The 16,785-nt window shown below is 38.4% G+C and overlaps 1 protein-coding gene across 1 annotated transcript; it reads left to right on the top strand.

Annotated features, from left to right (window-relative positions):
* Positions 1-11,801: 11,801 nt before the first annotated feature.
* LOC120356999 lies at positions 11,802-15,638 on the top strand. Its single transcript, XM_039446178.1, has one exon. It carries the CDS (start codon positions 11,802-11,804, stop codon positions 15,636-15,638), a length of 3,837 nt encoding a protein of 1,278 aa, XP_039302112.1.
* Positions 15,639-16,785: the final 1,147 nt, after the last annotated feature.

The raw sequence follows: 16,785 nt of genomic DNA, 5'->3' as shown, positions 1-16,785 counted from the left end.
ATGTCGGAAACAAATCAAAATTAATAAAACAATTATTAATTATTAGGTACATATTAAAGCATATAATATTTCAAGCATATCATATAGAATTCCTGTTTATTATAAACTTAGTAAACATAACTTTGAAATTATTCAACTACATTATACATTAATCAATATTAATTTATATGTTAAAAATCAATAATGTTTCTAAAAATGTTCTTTTTATTCTTTTCCAAATCGTAAATAAACTTCAATTCCATGAATAAATAAAAATTACTGGAAAATGGATTTATATGAAGAGGGCATTATTGAACAATATCAATTTGTGCTAACTTAAAATTTGTAAAATCTACTTTTCTTTATTAGTTGTTTATTAGAGAGTAATAATATAAAAATGTAATATACGCATCATATATGCATACAATTATTTTAATTTTATTTATGTATATTCCGTTCTTATATTATTACTCTCTAATGAACAACTAACAAAGAATAGCAAATTTTACAAATTTTAAGTTAGCACAAATTGATAATGTTCAATAATGCCCTTTTCATGTCAATCCATTTTCCAGTAATTTTTATTTATTCTTGGAGTTGAAGTTTATTTACGATCTGGAAAAGAATAAAAAAAACATTTTCAAAAGCATTATTGATTTTTAACATATAAATTAATATTGATTAATGTATAATGTAGTTGAATAATTTCAAAGTTATTTTGACGGAGTTTATAATAAACAGGAATTCTATATGATATGCTTGAAATATTATATGCTTTAATATGTACCTAATTAATTTAATATGTACATAATTAATAATTGTTTTATTAATTTTGATTTGTTTCCGATATAACCACAAACTTTAGAATAGATTAATTAATTTTTACAAACAGAAATTTAAACAAAATCCAGTGTTTAGACAAAAAAATTACAATAAATCTAAATTCAAATCATTCTTTTTAACTTTATCTTTGATTTTTTGTGTTATTATTTAAAAAAATAAAGAGACTTTCCAAGCATGCTTCTCGGTCTCCACGCTTTCGTCATCAATCGGATTACATTTGAGACAGCAATCGTCAATCCGATTAGCCTAGGGAAATTTTCTATACCTACGTTGAGTACCATTGTTCAATCCAATCCGAGATCCGATTAGTTATCGTAAACACCCTCGAAGTGTTGTCAAAGTTCAAACGTGAATTCACTTCGCAAACATAACATCGTGCAGAAATGAAAAGACTTCAAAATAGTCCAAAGAAAGTATTTTATGTTTAATAGAGGCCTACTAATAGGAACCATGTTTATATGCGATAAACACACCAAATTACCATAATAAGCACAGTAAAAGTAAGGCATTAAAGAATGTATTGACTGTCGACTCCATAAACGTCGGCGATATTTATTTTGTTGTCGCAATTTTTCAATAATTAAAAATAATGCAATAGCAATTTTACGACAATGTACAACTGTTGCAATAATTTCATCCATCTCATCTATCTCATCCATATGTAAGCGTGCCGCTTCTATGAAACAAATTTCAGTTGCTCAGCCCGTACGAAAACTCACACCGTGTGAAGCCACGGCCAGTAGCACTGCCAGTACCATTGCCCGTACGGTAGCAAGTAAGAAAATCCAGTTAGAAATCCAGTAAGAAAAAACGTATCGTCTGCGACAGGCTTTAGTGCGCGTATCAAGTGCTCGGTGTACACTAGGCCAATATGTAACGTATACTATGGTTTTCGTTACACCGAATACTTGATGCGCGTAATATTTAGTAACTTTCTATTCAATTATGTTAATTTCGGTAATAAATTTAATGATTAGTATATTAAGCTGGTACAATATGAATCAAGATAATTAATTAAATATAGCCCTAGTTTACACCGAGTACTTGATACACGTACTAACTAGTAATTTTCTATTAAATTATCTTATTTTCGGCAATAAATTTAAAGAATAGTATACTAAGCTGGTACAACATGAATTGAGATAATTAAATATATGTATCATATATACACGCATCGTCGAAAATAAGATAATTTAATAGAAAGTTACGAGTTGGTACGCGTATCAAGTACTCGGTGTAAACTAGGCCATAGATATCACGTATACATTTACACGTATTGTCGAAATTAAAACAATTTAATAGAAAGTTACTTGTTAGTATGCGTGTCAAGTGTTCGGTGTAAACTAGGTCTATAGTCCTAGTTTACACCGAGTACTTGATACGCGTACTAACTAGTAATTTTCTATTAAAATATCTTAATTTTGGAAATAAATTTAAAAAATAGTATATTAAGTTAGTATAATATGAATCGAGATAATTAAATATATGTATTATGTATACATTATCGAAAGTAAAATAAATTAATGACCTACTTTACATCGTTAAAACTTTGGTACTCGTATTAAGTTTGGTGCGCACCAATGCTTTAATACAGGCTCGTTTACATCGTACGTACTAACGTTTCTTACACGACATTTTTTAATATGTTATCGTTTCAGAGAGACCAAATAAGATTACTTATCATAGACCGGTCAATTAAGGTTATATTTAATAGGCCTAATCCGCTATAAAATACGTTTCAGTGTTTACATCGTCATTTGTATCATTTGGTACGCGTATCAGTTTGGTACGATACTCTTGCTTGATACGTTCGTACCAATTTGATCCAGCATCGTTTACATCGTGAGTACTAAAAATTTAGTACGAATTTAATACGAATATAATGCTTACTACGCGTATCAAGTGCACGATGTAAACTAGGCCAATAGAGTTATGAGTTAGTACGCGTATCAAGTGCTTGGTGTAAACTAGGCCATAGTATTTTCGTATATTTTTGTATGCGATATTTTTCGAGAATAGGCCCCTAGTTTCTACCAAGGTATTAATCCGCATTTAATCCGGTGTAGCAAATTGAAGTCGATGGAAATCGGCGGGTCCCGATAGCACACATCCCGATAGGACACAAATCACTCACAATGGCAGATGCCTAGAGATTTTCCGTTGGGTTAGATAAGTCTAAGATGATTGGTTGATGGGCTATCGGGATGTGCGCTATCGGAACCCTCCTGATGGAAACGTGTCGAATTGACTTCAGTTAACTCTCATTTCGATCCACAAGTTCTAGGGTGCTTTTCAGCTATGACACAAGTCGACACTGGCTGCGTTCCGAAATTCACTGCCAGTACTGAAAATCTATAGTATACGTAACATGAACTATAGATTTTCAGTACTTGCAGTGTATATCGGAACGCAGCCACTGTGTAACACAGTGTCCATTAGTGTAAGTAAGACAAATAAAATTTTCTCTCTTACACTAATAAACAGTGTTACACAGTGTCGATTTGTGTCATAACTGGAAAGCACCCCTAGTAAAGTGGCAGCAAATTAAACCCGGTGGAAAGAGTTACAACTAGTTTAAACTGAGTAATGCCAATCTGTACTTATCTCATTCCATGTTTGCAGGTGCTGGGTGTTGTAAAAGTCTAAAAAGGTTAGAAATCGCATGTAATTTATCATAGAATTTTAATAAAAACCTATAGCTTTAGATAAAATGATATAAAATAATTATATATATGTGTATATATATAACACATCGTTCAATAAGTCCCGAGACTAACCCAGAGATAACGCTAGTAGTATAGGGAGGGTCCCAGATGCGCACAGACCCAATTGGACACCACCAATTATAGCGGCCGATGCCTAGAGTATTTCCGTTGATTGGGTTAGATTAGATTACGTGATTGGTGGTGTCCGATTGGGTCCGTGCGCATCTGGGATCCTCCCGGTTGTGTCAACGTTTTACCATAGGAGCATGATTTACCGATGGATATATATTTCTAATAGCGATTTTGGCTGGAGCGCACCGGTGTGCCACCTTACCAGTGGCACACAAACTGGATCCGACTATTTTCTCGGGTCCACACTTTGTGTACACCCAATATGCACTTATGAGGTGTATTAAGCCTAGACGAACACGCGGCTCCATTGACAAAAGTTGCTGCAGTTGCTATTTAATTGGTTCAATTTTATAGATTCAATGTACTGAAGATGACTTGTTATTAAACGGTCGAAACATTTACTCTATTTACATATGTATTTATTTTGTATTGGCGCACAACACTCTGAACGGCCCTGAAGCTCTTCCTGCCTCATTAAAATATTAAGCATTTTGATATTGAAATAGTGCTTAATACATGTATCAAAGTGCTCAGGTATTTGTGTTACTCTCGTTCCTCTTTCAACTCCCTCTCACAGACACTGTGACTTTGTACGCATGCGCAAACGAGAGAACGCACAATCACAGACACAGTCTGTCTTTTTCTACCCGAGCATTACTGCCAGTCCTCAAAAACTTGAGTAAATACTACACACCCATAAATTTTATTTTGAGTCCGTTTGGGACTGTTAGCGTGTTGGGACACTTCGGACGTGTTTGTCCGTTACCAAAATATTTTTTTAACCGTCGATTGCAACACAATCAGCCAGCCGGAGCAATTGATGTTGCTTTGATTTCTTAACTGATTATCTGACACTGACTTTGTTTTCTAATACCGATTTTTATTTAAACACAACTCGAAAGTTCTTGACTTTGCTTTCAATATTTTTTACTTGAGGGATGGCCGTAAGCCTGGATCCTTATGCAGACATCGGCGCTTTGTCATCAAACGTTGATTGGTGAAAAATGGCTGGTGGGGATAAATAGTACTAGTTTTATTAGTTTTTCACCAATCAGCACTCGGTGTCAAAACGCCAGTGTCTGTATGGTTTAGTTTCCATCGAGGCATTAATCCGCATCCAATCCGGTGTAGAACCAAATTGAAGTCGATAGAAACATGTCGGATTGAGCTCACTTCACTCTTACTTCGATCCACAAGTTCTAGTGGAGCGAATTGAACCCGGTGGAAACGGTTGCCAATTGTTAAAACTGAGTAGTGCCAACCTGTACTTGACCTAGTTTACACCGAACACTTGACACGCATACTAACAAGTAACAAGCCCTTATTTCATTCCATGCCTTTGTTTACACCAAATACTTGATACGCGTAATATTTAGTAACTTTCTATTCAATTATCTTAATTTCGGTAATAAATTTAATGAATAGTATATTAAGTTGGTACAATATGAATCAAGATAATTAATTAAATATAGATATCACGTATACATTTACACGTATTGTCGAAATTAAGACAATTTAATAGAAAGTTGCTTGTTAGTATGCGTGTCAAGTGTTCGGTGTAAATCATGTATGCGGGTACTGGGTGCTCACCATTGAACTATACTCTAACTGGAATGGGCACTAGCCGCCAGAAAACGTGACGAGAGAGAGTCATTTCGAAGGGCCACCTCTCTTTATCAGTAGAGTCACGTTAGAAAGTTTTGCAGTACCGGCACATAAGAATAGATAAACGAGCGACTTGAGTGACATACATAAATAAAACAAAAGCAAAATTGTATTGTATTTTTTTAAGTATTTAAGTAACTTTTTAAGTAAAAGTTAATTTCTTCCTCGTTTCCACGAATTCCGTTACATGCTGTATCAACATGAAAACAAAGAAGAAATTTAACTTTTGAGTAGAAATGTAAGGTGAATGCTGACGCATGCGCAGAGGACGCTTAGAAAAAGAGAGGTGGCCCCTCGCATCATGCTATTTCTATCACGTTTTCCGCTTACGAATGTTATATGGCAGTGCCCATTCCAGTTAGAGTATAGTTCAATGGTGCTCACCGAAGTGAAACCGAATTGAGCGTATCAGTGGAAACTAGACCTATGAAGATCCAGCCTAACGCTTCTGGTGCAAGGTTCAGAAACGGGTGCCAATATTGCCTAAGAAGAAGAAAATTTTATTAAAATCGGCGAGATTACTTTCAAGGGTTTCCCTTGTCAGTCCTAGGCCCGGTTTTTCATTATCTGGTTAACTTGTGGTTAAACTTAACTTGATGTTTTAACCAATGAGCTTCACCTATGGCATCATCATGGGTAAAGCTCATTGGATAAAACATCAGGTTAAATTTAACCATAAGTTAACCGGATAATGAAAAATCGGGCCCTAGAGATCCTATGTCTATGAGACCACCACACCGTTACCGGCGTAATCAACTCTGCTTCTCGAGGCGCTCGGAATGGAAGAAAACGCAACTGAGATCTGGTAATTTCCCAGTCAACTATATAACTGTTATATAACGGGGGAGTGTCCCAATTGCGCACAGACCCGATTGGACCCCACCAATCATAGCGGCCGATGCCTAGAGTATTTTCGTTATATTACGTGATTGGTGATCTCTGGGTCTTACCCTTCCAACTAGAGTCCTATATAAAGAGAGAAGCGACATCAAACCCCCACCACAACTTTCAGTATCCAATTGAGTCCTCCATCCCATTTTGGGACCGCTCTAACGACCTCCGCGCCGCCAGCTATCGGACTAACAGATATAACAATTTTGAAGGTGTCATTCGTTTGCTAGTGTTTGCATGTTTTTTTGTTTCGTTTGTATATTAATTAGTTTAAACAAAAAATCGAAATTAAAATTTGGACAAATTTGGACAAGCAAAAAGTCGTTTTAGCCTTTACCTCATGATTTCCTGAATAATTCAGTGTCGAATCGTTTGCTAGTCGTTTGCTAGTTCCGAATATATAAGTATTATGGGGTGCGCACGATTGGACACCACCACTCATGGCGGCCGATGCCTAGAGTTTTTCCACTGGTCAAGCGCTGTGAGTGGTGGTGTCCAATCGTGCTGTGTCCAAAAGGGTGTCACCCAGTATTATTCTAATTATATCGATAAATAATGTAATAATTCATTTATTAATAAAAGGGATTTTTATAGTAACTTTAGCCTTAGTAACTTTCTAGGTGACTCGATGCGCATGCGCTAGTTTTATCTCCAGTAAAATCTGTGGGTGGCATAAAATCAAAATTAAAATTTGGACAAGTAAAAAGCCGTTTTAGCCTTTATCTCGTGATTTCTTGAATAATTCAGTGTCGAATCGTTTGCTAGTTCCGAATATATAAGTATTATTCTAATTTATATCAATAAATAATGTAATAATTCATTTATTAATAAATGGGATTTCTATAGTAACTTTAGCCCTGGTAACTTTCTAGGTGATCGAGTCACCTAGAAAGTGATCGAGTCACCTAAGGTTAAAGTTACTATAAAATCTCATTTATTAATAAATAAATTAGTACATTATTTATCGATATAATTAAAATAATACTTATATATTTGGAACTAGCAAACGACTACCAAACGATTCGATACTGAATTATTCAGGAAATCACGAATTAAAGACTAAAACGACTTTTTACTTGTCCAAATTTTAATTTCGATTTTTTGTTTAAACTAATTAATATGCAAACAAAACAAAAAAACATGCAATCACTAGCAAATGACTAGCAAACAAATGGCACCTTCAAAATTGTTATATCTGTTAGTCCGACAGCTAGCGATGCGGAGGTGCTCTAACATCATCAAACACCATTCGTATCATTCTGCAAACAGTTGTGGTCACAATATGGCTGCTCGCTTAGCCAATCAAGTATCAATCAGATTACAAATCAGAGCTTCGGACATCAATTGCTTCTCTCTTTATATAAGACTCTACTTCAAACCCCATTTTTCTTTTGCGAAGGAATTTAATAGTTGTCTGACAAAAGGTTATAGAAAATGAGGGAAAGTATTTTTCAAATTAATTTAGTCAGTGTATTGTATAATAAAAACAATAATAAAATACAATGTAAATATAACTCAAATAAATCAATCAAATTAATTACAAATATAAAAGCCTTTCTATAAGCCATAGTTGTTATTAGTGCATACAAAGTAATAATATCCTATTAATGTTACAATATCCAAACGTTTCGATCCTTTTATTAGATCGTCTACAGTGAATGGCGTAACTTATAGATCACATCCACAATAGTAACTCGGCATTTAAACCTCCTCCCGCAAGCTCAAAAAGTCAAGTGTATGGAATTAATTATTATCGTTCATGATAGTCTAAAGATGGAGCAAAAGTATTAAAGTCAACAAAGTTAAATTAATTTAAAACATGAAACTTATAAAAAACGGAAAGCAGGCCAACTGACAAGGGCACCACACACAACCCGGGTCACCGATTTTGATGAAACTTTACAGTTATGTAGTATTAGTATAGAAGTACTAAATGCTAAACGGAGACGATGCACTACTCAACCGTTGACGTGAAATCGTTGTTTGAATTTCACCATATAGCTTTAATACCGTAACATTGAAGGAGTTTGGCAAGTAGCAGCGTGGTGTGGCGGACAGCGCGAGCGCCTATAGTTTTGCAGGTCGCAGCCGTCGCGGGTTCGAGTCCACAAGTTTTTTCTTTTTTTTCTTTTACCCAGTACTCTTATTGTTACAATATATATATATATAATAAAATATATAATAAATAATACACAGATATAGATATAATAATACGCAAAAAATCTTCTCTGCATTCGAACTTTTGTTAGTTTACTTTATATACATTTATATATATATATATATATATATATATATATATATATATATATATCACACACATAGATTTATATAGATGGCGAGATATTTATATGATATATTTGATTGTGAGAGTTAATATGCATATTTATTTATGTGTAAGTACAAAAACAATTACAAATGAATTTATTCGTCGTCTTGCTCTGTAATTTTGCACACTTTCGGGTCATAATAATTACAAAAACAAGTAATAAAATTCACAGCTAGTTTTAAGAATGTCTTTTATGTCTTTTATGTCTTTTATGCATTATTGAAAAAAAATGTGCTTGCGAAAAAATTGGATTTATAAAATGTTCGTGGTGTAAATCAGTTTTATGTTTTACTTGTTTTTATGATTATTATCACCCGAAAGTGTGCAAAATTACAGAGCAAGACGACGAATAAATTCATTTGTAATTGTTTTTGTACTTACACATAAATAAATATGCATATTAACTCTCACAATCAAATATATCATATAAATATCTCGCCATCCATATAAATCTATGTGTGTGTATATATATATATATATATATATATATATATATATATATATATATATATAATGTATATAAAGTAAACTAACAAAAGTTCGAATGCAGAGAAGATTTTTTGCGTATTATTATATCTATATCTGTGTATTATTTATTATATATTTTATTATATATATATATATATATATATATATATATATATATATATATATATATTGTAACAATAAGAGTACTGGGTAAAAGAAAAAAAAAAACTTGTGGACTCGAACCCGCGACGGCCGCGACCTGCAAAACTATAGGCGCTCGCGCTGTCCGCCACACCACGCTGCTACTTGCCAAACTCCTTCAATGTTACGGTATTAAAGCTATATGGTGAAATTCAAACAACGATTTCACGTCAACGGTTGAGTAGTGCATCGTCTCCGTTTAGCATTTAGTACTTCTATACTAATACTACATAACTGTAAAGTTTCATCAAAATCGGTGACCCGGGTTGTGTGTGGTGCCTGTTATGTACACACACACACACCAATGTCGTGCACGACCCACACTTACACAGTTCGATAATGTCAAAATGACCATTCATAGCTATGAATCATATTATATATTTCACTTTCTAAAAAACGAACGATATAATTCATAGCCGAGGAGATAACGGGCGAGTTTCGGACAATTGCCGAATGTTTGTACACATGCATTCCTTGAAAGGCGATAAAGGGTCCGACGCCGCGGCGTCGGACTCTTAAACCATAAAAACGATGACCCGGGAACGGCTATTGTCGCGTTCGTCATCCTAGGTGCGGCGATCGTTGTCTTAGTTGTTCACAGCTCATTCGTCAAACTAAAAACTGGTCGGTTTCGATTTGTTATCCTGGACGTACGCCTACCCGACCTGAGTGCCAATCAGGACGAAGGGTCGGGAATCAGAAGTTATAAGAACGGCGTGCCCAAGGATGAGGGATCGATTCCATCAGATTACGAAACGCGCAACAGAAATCGCTCGAACGTGTCAAGTCCGAGCCTAGCAGTGTCCGAACGGTCCGATCTTCCTCGACTAAGAATATCTAAGCGAGTTCGCGACTCGGGACAGCTACCCCTAGGCGTCGTCTCTTTAGACTCAGGGCCGCTGCTTCCCTGAGGCGTTTGTCGCGACGAAGCGTGTCATCTCACGCACATACAAAATATCACGTCACACGTGAACATTGATTATCATGCGAGTGGATTGAACCTTTGTTACTTCGAAAGAAATAAATTCATAAACGAAAGACGAAACTCAGTGAGTGAATTTTAAGTGATTCCCCACACTACATTTTGGTGCCTCCTGTGAGGTTTCACGATCTACGCAGAGGACGAGCAAGCGGGACGGAAACCTTCTACATACACGACAACGGCCTTCCACATACACGACACCAGCCAGTCTTCAACAGACGAGCGCATCACGGGTCGACCGAATCAGATCAGCCAAAGAGTTGAGCGGGGAATACCGAACATCGAGCAATCACACATAAAGTAAGCCATTCGAATTCAATTTATTACGGTCGCTAAAATGCCTGATAGAGTCAAGCTTCTATTACAAAAACGGACTTCATTGAAGTCGCAGATAACGAATTTAACGAATCTCCTCGATAAGAATGCGTTAGATAATGCTGCAATAAAACTGCGGATTGCCCGTTTAACCGAAGTATACCACGCGTTTGAGGAACAAAACGACGAACTCGCGATCTTGGATCCGAATGATAACAATCAGGAGGAATTTTTAACTCTACAAACCCGGTTTTTCGATCTCGCGGGCAGAATCGAGAACATCGTGAACGTTGGGAGCACGTCGGATCCCGGCACGTCGAGTAACGGATCACAGAGCGCTGTCGCGGATTCCATAACCACCGCGAAAAAACGGCGAATCAAACTACCCGAGGCGCCGCTGCCTACCTTCGACGGCAAATTTGAAGGTTGGCTATCGTTTAAAAATGCCTTTCGTAGCATGATCGGCGATCAGAACGATCTAACAGACATTGACAAATTACATTATTTAAGATCGGCGTTAAGGGGAGAAGCTGCAAATAAAATAAAAATTCTTGAGATAGACGGAATAAGTTACGCGAAAGCATGGGAGTTATTAGAACGCTCTTATGAAGTTAAACGAATTCTAGTTCAGCGGCACATTTCGTGCATCGTAAACTTACCGGTATTAGATAAGGAAACCACCGCCGGCTTGACTAAATTGGCAGATGAAACTCAACAACATCTCGCTTCGTTATCCGCGTTAGGAGCATCGGTCGGATCCGATGTGATCGTCTACCTACTTGAAAGCAAACTGCCGAAAAATACGTTAAATAAGTGGGAGGCGACTTTAGACAGAGAGGAACTTCCGAATTTAGACCAATTGTACGAGTTCATATACAAAACCGCGGTCTGTGCATCGAGACGCGAGAAGACAAAGACATACGATTCAGATAAAACTATCGGCGAGCCCGCGGCAAAAAGAAAGCGAATGCACCCGGCGAATCGAATTTTTGTAACAAACGCGTCGCGTAATTGCGTGACATGCAAAACTAAGCGACATCCGCTTTATTTGTGCGATGAATTCAAGCAATTACCTGTGCCAAAGCGTATAGAAACGGTAAAACGCGCAAAATTATGTTACAACTGTTTACGTTCCCACCGCGAAAGCCCGTGCAAATTTTCTAATTGCACAATTTGTCAAAAACGGCACAATACGCTGTTGCATCTTGACAATTTCTCGAAACCGATCAAAGCGACTGCATCAAATACCGAGGAGTCCGGCACTAAGACCGAATGACTAACCGACAATCGAACAATGAATTTCGCGACCTTACACGTTTCTACACCACAATTAATGACGAGCGCATTAATTTACATTCAAGGCGATAATCACAAGCAAATCAAATGTCGTGCACTCTTGGATACTTGTGCCACTGCTAATTTTATTACGGAATCGATGGTAAATCGTTTAAAATTGCCTGTGACGATGCAATCGTTATCAATTAGCGCAATTAATGGCACAAGCACTGAGTCGAAAGGCATAGTGCATATCACAATACAATCCATACACGACGATTTTACAAAAAGTCTGACGTGTTTAACAATTCCGTCGATTACCGATTTCGTTCCATCCGAAACATTCCCACGTAACTCAGTTAGAATACCGCGAAATATCAGACTCGCAGATCCAGACTTCCATTTACCGCAGCCGGTCGACTTATTAATCGGTTCCGGAGCGACGCTTTCCTTGTTCGCAGTCGGTCAAATAAGTTTATCAAACGAAAAACACGATCTTTACATACAAAAGACGCGACTCGGATGGGTAATCGCCGGGAATGCGACATCGCAAAGACCAGCAAATCCAATATGTCATTTAACGCGTTTAGAAGAATTAATCTCTAAATTTTGGAAAATCGAAGAGGTCGCGACAAATAAATCACTTTCCCCAGAGGAAATCGCATGTGAAGAACATTATCAAAGAACGGTATCGCGTAACGAAGACGGTCGATACATAGTTCGCTTACCGTTTCGAAAAATTAACGCCCGTCTCGGCGATTCCCGAGTCATCGCGCTTAAACGTTTATCGGCATTGGAACGCAAACTTAACGCGAACAGTACATTAAAAATCGAGTATACTAAAGTAATAGACGAATATATAAATCTAAACCACATGTCCGAAATCGAGGAACCTGAAGATGACGGTTATTATATGCCTCATCACTCGGTAATTAAAGAATCAAGCAATACTACGAGAGTGCGAGTAGTGTTCGACGCATCGGCAAAGACAAGTAACGGTACATCTTTAAACGATGCGCTGATGGTAGGCCCGACCGTACAAGACAAGTTAATTTCGCATTTACTTCGCTTCCGTTCTTACAATTACGTCTTAACAGCAGACATCGAAAAGATGTACAGACAAATACTCGTACACGACGAAGATCGACGCTATCAGCGCATATTATGGCGCAAAAACGGGAAAATAAAAACGTTCCAATTAAATACGCTCACTTTCGGGATTGCATCTTCGCCGTTCCTGGCAATTCGAACCATCCAAAAACTAGCAGACGACGAACGATCGTCATATCCGCGAGCAGCCGAAGTAATCGAGTCACATTTATACGTAGATGATCTATTAACCGGCACTGAGACAATAGACGAGGCTCGAAAATTACGAGACGATATAATATCATTACTAGCTCTCGGCGGGTTTAGTATAAGACAGTGGGCGTCCAACGACAAACGCGTAATTAATGATTTACCGATGAACGCGTTACACGAGAATTTCGCGTTAAATACAGATCGCGCTCTAAAAACATTGGGCGTATCGTGGAATACACGCGATGACGGAATATATTACTCGACGAATCCGATTAAAAATATCGGAAAAATTACCAAAAGAAGTATATTATCCGAAATCGCGAAGATATTTGATCCTTTAGGATTATTAGGCCCGATTATTCTATACATTAAGAAAATAATGCAAGACGTGTGGCGGTGTGGTCTACAGTGGGACGAGTCTGTGCCACAAAACATATATACCGAATGGTTAGAGTTTATAAAACAATGGGAAGCAATGAGTCGAGTTTCCTTCCCGCGTAAACTGCTAATTGAAAATTGTCAAGACGTACAATTGCACGGATTTTGTGACGCGAGCAATGTAGGCTACGGTGCATGCATATACGTGCGTTCGACGGGAGAATGCGGAGACACAATAGTTAGACTACTGTGCGCAAAATCGCGAGTAGCACCATTAAAAACAGTCACTATACCACGGCTTGAGTTGTGCGGCGCATTAATAGTAGCGCAATTATACAAAGAAATAAAAGACGTGCTAGATTTTCCCATAAACAAAATCGTTTTTTGGTCGGACTCGACTATAGTATTGCATTGGTTAAACACATCGTCGTACTTATTAAAGACGTACGTCGCGAATCGCGTAGAAAGCATTCAGGAAATCACCGGATCACATGAATGGCGACATGTCAGAACTGCAGATAACCCCGCGGACGCAATTTCGAGAGGACAATTACCACGAGCGTTTACCCAGAATAAGGTGTGGTCGTCCGGGCCTTCGTGGTTGGTCGAGGAGGAAGACAAATGGCCAAAACAAGATCCCCAAATAATTGAAATACCAGAACTAAAAAAGAATGTATGTCTAATAACCGAGGCACACGATTTCGGATTCGGATTAATTAATAAACATGCCTCCTATTACAAATTGCGTAAAATTGTCGCGTACTGCCGTCGTTTCCGGCCCCGTAATGAATACTCCGGTCCATTACACGCGAAGGAGCTAGACGAAGCCGAAATTCGAGTATTAAGGTGGCTACAGGCTAGCCGTTTCGCCGACGAGATCGCGAAATTAAAAAAGAACAATTTGAGTCACACAAATAAAATCGCGAAGTTGAACCCATTTTTGGACGAAAACGGAGTAATCAGAGTCGGAGGACGGCTACAAGCCTCGAATATGTCTTTCGCGCAAAAACATCAGATTTTGCTTCCTAGCCGGCATAGCTTAACTGATAGTATTATTCGCGAAACACACGAAAGACATTATCATCCCGGTATAGTAACTACATTACACCTCGTTCGTCAAAAATTTTGGTTACTCGATGGCAGGAATCAAGTACGGAAAATTATACGCTCCTGCGCGCGTTGTTTCCGATTCAATGCCCAAGTAGTCGAGCACAAAATGGGAAATCTCCCAATCGCACGCGTACAGGAAGCAATACCGTTCACTAACACCGGTATTGATTTCTGTGGGCCGTTTTACATTAAGGAAAGAAAGTATAGAAATCGAACGCGAATCAAGGTATACATCTGCATATTCGTGTGCATGTCAATCAAGGCGGTGCATCTCGAACTCGTGAGCGATTTGTCGTCCGAGGGTTTTATTGCAGCGTTGCGACGATTTATTGCAAGGCGCGGAATGCCAGCGCATATTCACTCCGATAACGGCAGCAATTTCGTGGGCGCGAATAACCAACTCAAGGAACTGTATGCGTTGTTCAATTCTGAACAACATCAGACCGTTCTAAATAAATTCATAAGCGATCATAAAATTACATGGCACTTTATACCTCCCGCCGCTCCACATTTCGGTGGAATTTGGGAGTCGATGGTTAAACTTTTCAAACACCACTTCAAACGAGTGGTAGGAGATTCGTTATTCACATTTGAACAATTGAATACATTTATTACTGAAGTCGAAGGCATTCTTAACTCACGGCCGATCACATCTCTATCATCAGATCCGAATGACTTGCTTGTGTTAACCCCCGCTCATTACTTAATCGGCAAACCGTTGACGACCCTTCCGGAGGGCGATTTGTCATGTGTTCCAGTTAACCGGCTATCTGTTTGGCAACACATCTCGAAGATCCGACAGGACTTCTGGGCTCGATGGAACCTGGAGTATTTAAATGAACTCCAAATCCGGAACAAATGGACGAAAGATGGACCCAAGCTCGAAGCGGGGAGTATTGTCTGCATAAAGGACAAAAATCTGCCCTGTAATCAATGGATGCTAGGCAGAATCGTAGAAACACATCCGGGCGCAGACGGAATAGTACGAGCCGCCTCCATAAAAACTGCAACCGGCATCATCAAGCGAGCGGCAAGGGCCTTATGTCCACTTCCCATCGAGCGATAGTCATGTAATGATTTGCGTAAATACATGATCAAACACAATATGCGAAAAACCACTGTAAGCGTTATCACGGATCGACTCAGGACGTCAGCCCCTTGATATTGTCGTGAAAACAATTGTAAACTGATCCCAAGATTATAACCATTCGATTTATAAACTCATCATTTGAATGTACAAATAACATTGATTACATTATGCGAATAGTTGATCGGCTCACCCTCTCAACGGGGGGAGTATGTTATGTACACACACACACACCAATGTCGTGCACGACCCACACTTACACAGTTCGATAATGTCAAAATGACCATTCATAGCTATGAATCATATTATATATTTCACTTTCTAAAAAACGAACGATATAATTCATAGCCGAGGAGATAACGGGCGAGTTTCGGACAATTGCCGAATGTTTGTACACATGCATTCCTTGAAAGGCGATAAAGGGTCCGACGCCGCGGCGTCGGACTCTTAAACCATAAAAACGATGACCCGGGAACGGCTATTGTCGCGTTCGTCATCCTAGGTGCGGCGATCGTTGTCTTAGTTGTTCACAGCTCATTCGTCAAACTAAAAACTGGTCGGTTTCGATTTGTTATCCTGGACGTACGCCTACCCGACCTGAGTGCCAATCAGGACGAAGGGTCGGGAATCAGAAGTTATAAGAACGGCGTGCCCAAGGATGAGGGATCGATTCCATCAGATTACGAAACGCGCAACAGAAATCGCTCGAACGTGTCAAGTCCGAGCCTAGCAGTGTCCGAACGGTCCGATCTTCCTCGACTAAGAATATCTAAGCGAGTTCGCGACTCGGGACAGCTACCCCTAGGCGTCGTCTCTTTAGACTCAGGGCCGCTGCTTCCCTGAGGCGTTTGTCGCGACGAAGCGTGTCATCTCACGCACATACAAAATATCACGTCACACGTGAACATTGATTATCATGCGAGTGGATTGAACCTTTGTTACTTCGAAAGAAATAAATTCATAAACGAAAGACGAAACTCAGTGAGTGAATTTTAAGTGATTCCCCACACTACAGTGCCCTTGTGAGTAGTAAGACACTGAACCCATGTCGATGTGAAGACATAACAGTAATGATGTGAAGATAATCCATCGAATAAAGAGCTCTCCCTACCACGTTTAGCTCACC

The sequence above is a fragment of the Solenopsis invicta genome, chromosome 2, assembly GCF_016802725.1.
Source record: "Solenopsis invicta isolate M01_SB chromosome 2, UNIL_Sinv_3.0, whole genome shotgun sequence".
NCBI lineage: Eukaryota > Metazoa > Arthropoda > Insecta > Hymenoptera > Formicidae > Solenopsis > Solenopsis invicta.
Note: the sequence above shows the minus strand (reverse complement) of the source record. Positions and strands in the feature narration are given on the sequence as shown.

Excerpts from the sequence above, each read along its gene's own strand:
- LOC120356999 (XM_039446178.1), top strand. The coding sequence starts at position 11,802 with ATGAATTTCGCGACCTTACACGTTTCTACACCACAATTAATGACGAGC.